The following is a 12,029-nucleotide window of genomic DNA, read 5'->3' on the forward strand; positions in this document are numbered from 1 at the left end:
AGGTTGATAAGCCTCTTTTCTTAATTTCCCATGTTTACTCGACGACCAGTATTTAGCCAAAAAAAGTTGTTCAAACTCAGCGCAAGTATGGTAACTTTCACTTACTTCGGCGGCCCATAATGCGGCTTCTCCGGTAATTTTGGATACTATAAATTGAAGTCGGTCGTGTTCTGACCAGCTACGTGGAAATATTCTTTTGAAATTATTGATAAAGATTTTCGGATGTCGGTTGTTCTTTTCAGTGGAGAATGTTGGGAATTGTCTACTTTTAAAAATGCTGTTCTCCACCTTTAAAGAAGACAAATATCCTCGCTGACCAAAAGAATCATCATCTTTACCAACCGAATCATCAACTTCCCAATGCAAATTTTCACCACAATTGTACTTCGTATTATCACATGTTCGGTTGTTTTTCGACCTATTCTCCGAACGTTCGTCCTCTGTCAACAAATTTGGTGATGACTTTCGTTCTAACTCCGCCAATTTATGATTGGTTTCCTTTTGCCATTTAGGTAACTCATCAACTATTTTGTCTTTTATTTTCTGAATTTCGCTAGTGAAGAGCTTAATTAATTCATCATTTCTACTTAGGTGCTCATTGATATTTTCATTTGGCTGGGATCCAGTAGTAGTCTTAACCTTGTCTACAATTTCATTTCCTTTTATTTCTATCCATTCAGATAGATCTTCGTCAAGTCTTTTAGTTTGATCTACTAAATACTTGTCAATCCCCTTACGAGCATCGGACTCAAACTCGACTATTTGTTTCGAAAGCTCTTTTATCTGTGCGCTAGCATTGAAACAGCTGCTTTCACACTTAACCATCCTGTTGGACAGGCCATCATAACTCTTCGAAACTACCTCACATTTCTTTTCTACGTCATGAAGTTTTCCCATTAAATTATTATATTGCCTTTCTAAGGTGTTAGAAAACTCTACATTTAGTTCTCCAAATTTCGCATTTAATTGAGTCTCCCAGTCCGCCTTTAATTCTTTCTTAGTATTTTCCAGTTTATAATCAAAGGTGTTCAGTTTGCTTTCCAAAGAATCCATTTTAACTTCTAATGAACCAAATTTGGCCTCAAATTTTTCATTTCACTTTTGATTGTCCTCTTTTAATTGCTTATTATCTTTTTCTAGTGAACTAAGACTTCCATTCATTACACCCATTTGAGTATTTATTGATACCAGTATATCAAACATTTTTTGATTAATATTTCCATTTTGAGGATCAACTTGCTGATCTACTTCCGAAACCTCAAGATCTTTATGTTCTCCCACGCTGCTTACCTTACTTATCATTGTATTTGAATCTCATAACGGCTCTAAATCAATAACTGTATTATTATCTGTACATGTCTCCTGTCCCACATTGAGCTCATGGGATGCATCATCCATATACTCTTCACTTTCCTCTCTCTCTCTATTGATTACTCTACTCAACTGCACATTATCATGTATTCTTTTCGTTCGTTTTGACATGATTATTCACTACCAAGACATACACTTATTTTCACTATGTATTTGTATATATTTATCTACCAAAATCACAAGTCGCAACTTCCTTTTTTTTATAATTAGTTATTTTTATCATACCTGGTAGTATCGCTCACTTTTAGCGATTATTGAAGAATACCTCTTTCATTGGACAGACTCACTGGCTGCTACAATATTTTCCAACTCTAGGGTTCGTGAATCCGGATGACACTCGACTCGATGCAGCAATCCTCCTCGTTCGAGCCGCACGTTATGGCGCCACTTCTACCGTATCTTCCTTCGTCGTCGGCGTTGTCGTTGTTACCGTGAGACACCGATATACCAAGAGGAAAGGCGCGTCGATCTTAGAGCATGAGATATGATGACCTTACGCCATTGACAACACACAACGGTCACGGTAGCACCTGATTTCAGAATAGCTGCAGTAGTTAGGATCTACGAACTATCCCCTCTTGACCAGGTCACCAAAACTTAACTCATAACGAGATCCCTTCAAAACAAATTGTCATAAAGATCGTCTATAAAGGCTTCGTACAACGGGAAGAAATGTTACAGTTTATGGAATAATAACAGATACGACCAAACTGTCTTGTCTCTTCTGCTTTATTTAACATAACTTCGTTCACAGTTTCATTTCGTATTCACCACTCATTCACCGAAACCCTTTGATGAACAGTTTTGGTTGCTCGACACCAACAGTCAATGATAATGATACAGCTTTTCTCCTTTTTATAAATTGAAGCCCGCTCTCCGCGATATAATTAAAAAAAAAACGGTCTGAATTCCGCGTCCCTCGTGAGATGCGAATAGACTTATCCCGGCATTGACCGCCCTGTAGGTGTACTCAGTTTAATGACCACACTTCGCTATCCGCTATTTCGCGTAACTGAATGTCCATTTGTTAGTCTGATTATACACTGTAGCTATTTAAAATTCCCCCTCTATATTTTTCACAACGCACAATTAGCACTTTTTTACTTGTTTTTTTTTTCTAAGAGTAAACGGAAAAAAGACGCCGTATCATCGGCTTAGTCGATATAAAGCAAAACACCTTAATATGCCCAATTTTACCTCTTCTTATAGGACCGGCTACCTTACTCATTAATTTACTACATATTACTTCCAATAACACTAAACAGGTATCGCCATTATATTTTAATTGTATTCAAAAGCATGTTACTACTATTATGAGCGACCAAATCGTAACAAATCGCGCGGCGTGCGTTTTTAACGATAACTTTACGCTATTCAAGTTCCGTTACAGCTATCTTGACTCGTAATGTTACAGTATGTAAGTGCAAATGTTTTGTAGAAGACCCACAATAATCGCTGTATGACGGTTGAGACGCCAGGTACCGTAGACTACATTTAGCAAATAAAAACAAAAACGCCTCAACCCAGATTCGACCCTTGACCACCTGCATGGTAACCCAAAACACTATCCATTTCACCAACTGCACAGCACTATTCCTGTCCCTTTCAGATCCTCTGGCTGAAGTTATGCACATTAAATTATAGTGTCTCTTACTTCGAACAGAAATATTTTTCCTCACTTGGAACCTCATGTACTCATTTGTGAATGTTGAATCTCTTTATAATGTACAAGTGCTCAGAATTGAAGGGCTCCACTATAAAAATATCAGTTAGTCAGGGTAGTGGTACACAGCAATTTGTAACTGCCAGGATGTATGGGAGTAGTTGGTTAGTTATATTCCACTGTGTAAATCAATATTATTATTATTGTTATATTGAATTGTAACTATTGAATGACCAGTTTAATTATCACGATAGTGAATATTTCAAAATTAGTTGCTTTAGTACATAAAAAGAAGCTAAGTGTACAAAAAATTTGTTCAGAACAGGTATATATTTTTGTATAAGTCTTGTCTCTAAACTCATTAAAAATGAGTTAAGGGCACTATAGTAAAAATGAACAAATTTCTTACTCCAGAAAAAAATTCAGTTCTGAAAGGGCTATGTGCTGACAGAGGTAGTTAGCGTAATGTGATTACATTGTTGCCAAATTGTCGGTCTTTAACGTCCATTTACTGTCAGAAATATGCACAGGACGAAATTTTGTGACGGATGTTTTTGTATTGCTAGTATGTGAGGAATAGCCCTGTGAAGTGGACGAATTTTTCTTCGCCATGTATGCTTTACATACTGCAAACTCACAGTGACCTTGACAACTACAAAACTTTTATTTCCCGAATATGATGTTCCCGAGCAGCCATAACTCCTTGTAGCATCTACAGTGCCAAAACCGATACTCCTTAACCACTAAGGCACTGTTACATGGGTGAAAGGTCGGGCTGCTGGAGTATTCCGAACTTTAACAATCAAAATTTAGATGGATATGTTACAAAATCATAGAATCAACAGATGATTTTATGATGGCAGTTGAAGACTACTGGACTGACAGGGGAAGATGTAAATAGAAGAGAAAAGTGGGCTGAATTCATTTTTGTAAACTAAGCTGGGCTGCAAAGCTAGGTTTCCCATACGTTTGAAAATGACTGCTTACAATCTGTATGTATTACCAGTTTTGACTTATGGCAGCGAGGCATGTATTGTCTGTACGTAAACTGTTCACTAACTGATGTTCAGTGAGAGAATAGTGGAGAAAAATTCACGATGACCATTAATAGAAGAAACAAGACGACGAGCAAACAATCAGAAAACACAGTGAAAAGGAAAACGTAGCTATGATTTGAATGCAAACACAATGGAGTGGCAGGCGAATCATGTATGCAAGCAATAAAGGGAATAGATGGACCAAAGGAATCAGAAACCAAATGCATGTGTATATGTGGAAACTGTGACGTAGCGATGGGTTTAGAAGAGTATTCAGTGGATGTCAGATGGCTGATGATGGGTAGCAGTTAGTTCAAGTTACTCACACAGGTCCAATGCTTTGAGATGAAACAAGAAATTTTATTTTATAGTTTCACTTTTGTATCGCGTTATAGACTTGCGGAGTTCCTTATTAGCAGTTTGTTGGTTTGCACAACGAAATCGAATCATACATTCAATCGCCTGTGGTTTATAGCCAATGTTTTGGGTGTACCTCAGAAGCGCAAAGGAATTTGATAGTATGTGGGATTGTTACTTCAATATACAGCGTGAAATGCTCTGATGCGCGTTATCACGAGTAGACTAGCATTATTCTTTGCAGTAATGTGGACGTATAAGACTCCTCTGAATGAATATTTTGTCCATGAGTGTATGTGCAGGGTAATTAGGTTTCAGTTTGGACAGATATGTACCGCACTTCTCTTACATCGTGCATGTACTTCTTTCACAGTGTTGCAGTGCTAGCTGAGTGTTCCTTATACAGAAGGTTGTCACTGGTCCTGTAACAACTAAAACTTACCTGCAGTCACTCGTGAGAGGATTGTAGGCGCGGCCGGCAGGGCACTCCATTCGCTGGGAGTAGTAGCCCACGGCAGGGCAGAAGTGGAAGACGCTACAGTTGTACGGGTCTGGGAAATACCCGAGGCCGTTGCAGTGGATGCTGCCGGTCGTGTCGGCGCCACAGGCCGTGGGGCCAGTCACGCAGGTCCCCTGCTCGGCACTGCACCTGGTAGTGGCCGGAGTGCACGTCTCCAGCACCACCTCCTGGAAGCCTCCCTGGCCGTTTGACACGCAGAGGATCACCTATAACCAGAAAAAGGCGAAAAAGCTCCTTTCAGCTAAGGAAAGCTTTCTTCATCAGATTGAATCTACTGGCATCAGACATTCCTCTATTAGCGGTCTGGAGTGATGACCATTATGGAGTGGTCGGGAGCCATTCTTTCAGCCTGTTAGGATAGTATGTGTGATGATTGTTCTTTCATATATGTGTTAAAGAACAGACACTATTTTGATCCTGCAGCCACTATGAATCAAGACATCCTTTTGATACTACAGAAACTATTAATTAAAACACAAAGGAATTAAAGAAATTAGCTGGCAGTGGGGACCACATCCGCCTAGTAAGCAGGAATCTATATTGGAATTCCTATCTGACAGAAAATTTTCATCTCGCTTCATTGATACAGATCAATGCCCACTGGTAGCTAATACTTTTAATTCCTTTGAGTCTTGATTCGTAGTGGCTGCAGGATCAAAATAGTGTCTGTTCTTTCAGACGTGTCTGAAAGAGCAGTGTGATCCATGTGAGTTGTTGTTCAATCGATGTGCATTACTGAGAAATCTAACTCAAGTACTTGATTTCCTTTGTATCATAATTATTATGGAAGTTATTAATGATTTAGTGTATTTCAATTATAAAAATAATCTTGGTGCCGGATCTTCTCACATATGTTGATTACAATTCATATCTGCATGCTAGCAGAGTCGTGTCAATCTCCCCTTTAGTTTTACATATCGTCCCTCATCATGGCTATTACAATTTGCAGTGTGAGTGCACAAATGCGAACAATATAAAAGAACACATTGCTGCTCGTTACCAAAACACATCGCCCACATTCAAATACAGTATGTTTTGCCATATGATAACACATGCTGAGTCCATATAATTGTTCCAACTGCAACAGTTCAGTCACTGACTATGAAGCTTAGCCCAAATTAAATTTGTCAGTCTCCATACATATTCCATAAGACATTACGGATATGTTCTCTTACGTTCACAAGGTCCATGTTTGTTTCTCAATCATATATTCTCTCTGTTCACTCCTTATATACTAATACAAGTATACAATTTTATTTATGTTACACCTTTGTGTCCCTTAACCATTCTAGTAAGCTACTCAGAAGGTATTTGATGTACTGATAACTCATAGGGATTGAAAGTTGTATGTTTCAAGAAAAAGTAGAGCACACAAACTGTTAGCAGAAAAATGGCAACGCTAATTGTGCTAATGCTTACAGTCGTGATGTTACATTATTGTTTTTCTCTACAATGCTGAATATGCTGTAACGTTTGTTCTGCAAAAATTAGTCCCCTCTGTAATGCTATCGGTTCACCCACTGAGTGTAATAGGCCTGGGTCCTAGGTGTTGCTTAGGAACGTTAGGTTTTGTGCTGGTAACACTTCTAACGGTTTTTCCAGTCGGTACCATGTGGGTTGTGATAACTTGATCATGTTCAGACCAGTGATGGTAGCTGGAAGAGGAATTGTGCTCGTGCTATGTCACAAGTTGTACCATTTATCAATACGCCACCGTTTTCTAATTCTAATTTGGTCATAGTTTTGGGTTTTTTTGTTTTTGTAACAGTTCATGAAGACAGCTTCTGGTGAGAAAACTGAATAAATCGATTGTGCTCCCGCTCTCTGGAAATAAGGTCATGGGACCAACCTTCCTCTCCAGCGCTCTGCTACTTCTGTTGTCCATAATAACAACTATACATGTCTGTGTGCTCGTCTGTATCACTCTTACTGGACAAACTGTAATGCTTTCTCAAAGACATTCTCGCAACTCTTCTAATGACAGGAGCATGTAAGCTTTCCTTTGGTCTGGGGTTATTAAGACTTCCTGCATTTGCACTTGTATCCACTCGCCTATAGCTCCCCACTTTATCTTATATGGATGAACTGTAAGACACGGGTATCATGCGTTCATGCACACTATCGAGTATGAAATGGATACATGCAGTTTTGCTTTATCTGTACTGATTTCGACAGTTGCTGTATGATATAGTAGCGCTACATTCTTCTCATGTTGCGTGTCTGTAGTAAAGTCGTTTTGTGCCTGTTGTAATCCTGCTAGAAATTGTTTTGGAGGCAACAGTAAAGAACTCAGTTGCCTGAGTATTACATGGTAAACCGCTTCTTGCAGTGTTGCTACTTCTGGTCTTGCATCATTTAAGCTATCTGCCAATGCTCAAACAGTCTACCTAAGGTCATTCTCCCTTGCAGTGCACTTAACTGAGTATGAACTCTTTTTCAGTTATTATTTATTGTATGTATAGTACTTCATTCATACTGTATCAGTCCTGTAGTCAGCGCTCTTGCCACTCTGTTATTTTTTAACACATTCTGCTCCATGTTTGGCAGTTGCGTCCTATGAAAATCTACTGTGGTTTGGTGGTGTCTGCTATTACCAGTATTTGCTTTATTGTATTATTTAGATTTTGTGTATCTTCGCTGTCTGTTTTGCCAAATACAGTTTTCAGTAATTTTTTTCCTGCATCCAGCCCTCCCCTTTTCCTTTGTGCTAATTTCTGTGGCACTAGTTCTGTTAATTGACTCAGATGCACTCTCAGTTCCCCATACTAGAGTCTCAGTTCTTGATACTTGTTTTGTATTTTCTCTAAAACTTTGTCTCTCCACATATCTCGATGTAATTCCGTTAATACATCTTGTAACGTGTGAACCTCATTTCTTACTTTCTTTATGTCGAAAGTTAATCTGAGTGCCCACTGATAGCTAGTTAACAGCACATCTGGCTATCTGGAGAACAATATTCCAGAATTTAGAAGCTAGTTCTGAATTTTATTCAGTACTCCTTGCTTGACAAAATGCAGTGTTATCAGGACTACAATAATCCTTCTGGATATCTCATGCTGGCATGCCACCTAAGAAAAGAAACCTATTACCAATTCCATCCTGCTTCTGAAAATTTACTGACACAAAAAAGAAAATAACTTCTACCATAAAGCAATGATCACTACAAACTTCCAAGCTCTATCATACATTGTACAGAGATACATCAATAAATTCATAACAATACTAAACAAAATAAAGATAACGAGTGTACAGAAAACCTCTAAAAACAACATAAAAGTCTAATCACAACTATTTATCTCGTGATCTGAGTGCACAAGGTGTGCTGCGTATCGTCATATTGTCATTAGATACCTGTTTTCTAATTTTTAGACACCTTTCTCGATACTGATGTAGGATATGGGACTTGTGGTGGTGCATCAACAGTTCCTGTGAATGGTTTGCTCCTACTATTCACGTGAACAACAGATTTTCTGTCGGCAACTGTAATTTAACTTTTACTAGCAAAGTCATTTCAATGACTTGCTGTGGACCGTGGTACCTGGTTAAAAACATCATCGCTTTAGCTTCAGGCATGTATGGGTTGTTAACAGTACCCACCGACCAGTTCTGCACTTTGGCAGTTACCCTGTATGTTACCCTGCCTGTTCCTGACGTTCTTATTCTTTCGGGTTGGCTCATTTCACATTTTGCCAAACTTCACATAAACATTTTGCCAATTCCCATACTGCCTCTCTATTAGCTCCAAGCTTAGGCTTCAGCATGTCAGAGGATGATGGCACATTCTCTTATAAACCACTTCATATGGCGAAAGATTGGTATTGGTATGGATTTAGAGCTGTAGGCTGATATTATGAACGCTGGATACATGTCTCAGTCATTGAGTTGGATGCTGGCTTGTCCTTGTGTTGTCTTAACATTCTGGAAATTGTCCTATGCACCCTTTCTGTTCGTCCATTTGCTCGTGGATAATAAGAACTTGTTCGTAATTTTCGAATTCGAAGAAAGCGACACAACTGCTTCAATAACTTTGATACGAAATTTATACCTTGAACTGTCATTATGGCATGCAGTACAATGAACTTAAGGATACAATTATTTACCATTGTTTGAGCTACTGTGTTAGCTCGCTGGTCTGCTGGTATTGCGAAAAATGGTCTGTTGCTGTTAATACATACTTTTCCCTGCAGATGTTCTATTAAAAAGTCCTAAAATATTCAGCCCAACGATTTCAAATCGTTTCTTCACCTCTGGCAATCTCTGTAATTATACATTCGGATGTCAGCTGTCTGTGCACAAGATGTGCTGCCTTTTCACATTCTTCCACATCGCATCTCACAGCTTTTCACTACAATTTTTCAGAGACTCGTTTGTCCACAGTTCTGTGACTGCTATGACCTGCTAACATGTGGTCAAGTGTCTCTTGCAAAATCTTGCCCTTAACGCTGGTGGAACCACTTCACATTGTCCACACTTTGGCGATGGATGTAGTATGGATGTAATATAAATGTCTGACAGTCTGAAACAACTGTACTCCAATTTTTCTCTTTAACATATCAACATTCATATGCTTCTTATCCACTTTTTAAACTACTTCATAATCAATTTCACTCAGTTTGAGTGCCCATCTCGTCAGTCGACTAGAAGGATCTCTGTATTCAACAACCATTTCAGCGATATCTGGTCTGTTATTACTTTAAATTTGTGATCACGCAGATAGCACTATAAGTATGTAATTCTGAAAATAACAGATAGCATCGCCTTTTCTCTAGTTCTGCCCTACTGAGTTGTCTAGATGCATGAGCCACTGGAAGTTCTTTACCATCTACATTCTGACTTAGAATGTAACAACCATACTATTGCTGACATCACATGACGGAATGAACCCTTTCTTATATCTGTAAATATCAGTACTGTATATGATATTAACATTTTTTTCAATGCCTCAAATGCTGTTTGGCCCTCTGTTTTACTATGAAATTTTACCCTTTTTCTTAGTAAGTCGTTCAATAGCCCTGCAATTTTTCTCTCAATTCTTGGCAATTTTTCTACAATGGTTGCGTAGACCCAGGAACGATGGAGTTGTTGGGTTGTGTGTGGTGTCGCAAAGTCAGAGACTACCAATATTAATCAGGGATCAGTTTTCACACCTTCTGCACTAATCACATATTCAAGACAGTTAACTTCTGATTGGGCGAAATGTCATTTATACATGCTGAGCGACTTTTTCTTCCACATATCTTATATGTTCTTCCATATCTTTCGAGAATACAATGACATCATTTAAGTATATCGTACATTTATTCAGTTTTCATCGCGGAAGTATACCATCTAACAATCTGTGTAATGTGCGTTCTTGAGTCCAAATGGCATTCTGTGACACCGATAATGGCATCATGGTCTTGTGAAGGCAGTTTTCACTCTGTCTTCTAGAACTACCTCTAGCACTTCTTATATCCATCATCGAAAAATACCTGTGTTGGCCTAAATTGTCCAATATCTCAGTAACATTGAGGGGTGGGATATGCAGCAGTGACAGTTTTTGGATTCAGGTACTGGTAATAACAACAGAACCTGTATTTATTAATACCATTCTGTAATTTCTTAGAACAATGATGACAGTGGCACACCGTAGTCTATGTTTTGTTATTCCTTCCGCAAGTTGCTGATTAATGAATTCCTCCATTAATGGTTGCAGTCACTTTGGTACATGGTTAAGCTTCCTGTAGACTGGATTATTATTACCTGTGGGTATATGATGTTGTGTAACAGGCGTCACTGATAATGGATCATTTGTATTAAACAAATCTACAAGGATTATTATTACCTGCGAGTATATGATGTTGTGTAACAGGCGTCACTGATAATGGATCATTTGTATTAAGCAAATTTACAAATTGTAGTGGTAAAGATCCATCATTTGTTGATCTCTTCTTCACAAGTTATACATTTTGTTACGTAATGCAGATGCACTAACAGTCTGCTTGCAGCTGTGGTCATCATATGACCTATCAGTATCTTGCTGATCCAAAAAATCTAAAATGGCACTCATTAAGCACTTTGGGAGGCTAACCTCGTCCATGCCAAATTATCCAGGCTTACAGCTACCATAAACTCAACAACTTTTTTTACTAATAAGTGCCATTCTTCTTAACACAAAATATGCGCGTATCCAACTGTTCATTTCTTACCGGCGCTTCTTGCAGCTAATCGGCATCTAGAGGAATCCAAACTAACTTCCCTGTACTTGATGGTCCATTATCATGTGAACCAATCCTTATCACACATGTTTGTTCAGTTGGCAAGACCTCATGATCAGTGCACCTTGTGACACAGTCTCGCTTGTAGTTGTTGTTTCCAGTGGAAACAGTGTTCCACTGACTTCAACTGTTTATCGCAAAAGATCGATTTTAGCATGATATTTATCAAGGAAATCTGGTCCAATGATTGTAGAACGACTTTCACAAACATGCGGCAAAACTTCCATGTGCTCACAAAAACAGCTCCAATGCTGAAGGCAAGCAGTGTTGTCGCAAAGCCTTCTCATCATTGTCACCTACCCTACATAACATGTAACATGGAGACCTGAGTCTCTTCCTGTCTAAGAAGTCCAGACTAACGACTGAGCCGGCCGGGGTGGACGAGCGGTTCTAGGCGCTACAGTCTGGAACCGCGCGATCGTTACGGTCGCAGGTTCGAATCCTGCCTCGGGCATGGATGTGTGTGATGTCCTTAGTTAGTTAGGTTTAATTAGTTCTAAGTTCTAGGGGACTGATGACCTCAGAAGTGAAGTCCCATAGTGCTCAGAGCCATTTGAACTATTTGAACTAACGACTGACATCTGCACATCTGTGCCCGCCAAAAAATTACATACCTTGCCCTTAATTGAATCTAACAAACAACATTCTGTCTTTGCATACATTTGTGCAATATTATCTCTTATTGTGGATTATTTCTGATGTGAGATGCATTCCCGTTTGCATTTAAGGATACTTCTTCTGGTGCCGTTCTCCCTGCCTCTTATAACTGCACTCTCATGCCTTATGACCAACTTGACCACACTATGCATTGGCATTGCTTTTGC

The 12,029-nt window shown here is 38.9% G+C and overlaps 1 protein-coding gene across 1 annotated transcript in view; it reads right to left on the reverse strand.

Moving 5' to 3' along the window:
- Positions 1 to 12,029, reverse strand: part of LOC124803178 (primary septum endo-1,3(4)-beta-glucanase-like) — a 105,855-nt gene that overhangs the window by 63,298 nt on the left and 30,528 nt on the right. Inside the window, exon 3 of the mRNA XM_047264362.1 lies at positions 4,871 to 5,154. Coding sequence (XP_047120318.1) covers positions 4,871 to 5,154 — 284 coding nt within the window. The remainder of the gene's footprint in view (positions 1 to 4,870; positions 5,155 to 12,029) is intronic.

This window comes from Schistocerca piceifrons, chromosome 6, assembly GCF_021461385.2.
Source record: "Schistocerca piceifrons isolate TAMUIC-IGC-003096 chromosome 6, iqSchPice1.1, whole genome shotgun sequence".
Taxonomy (NCBI): Eukaryota; Metazoa; Arthropoda; class Insecta; order Orthoptera; family Acrididae; genus Schistocerca; species Schistocerca piceifrons.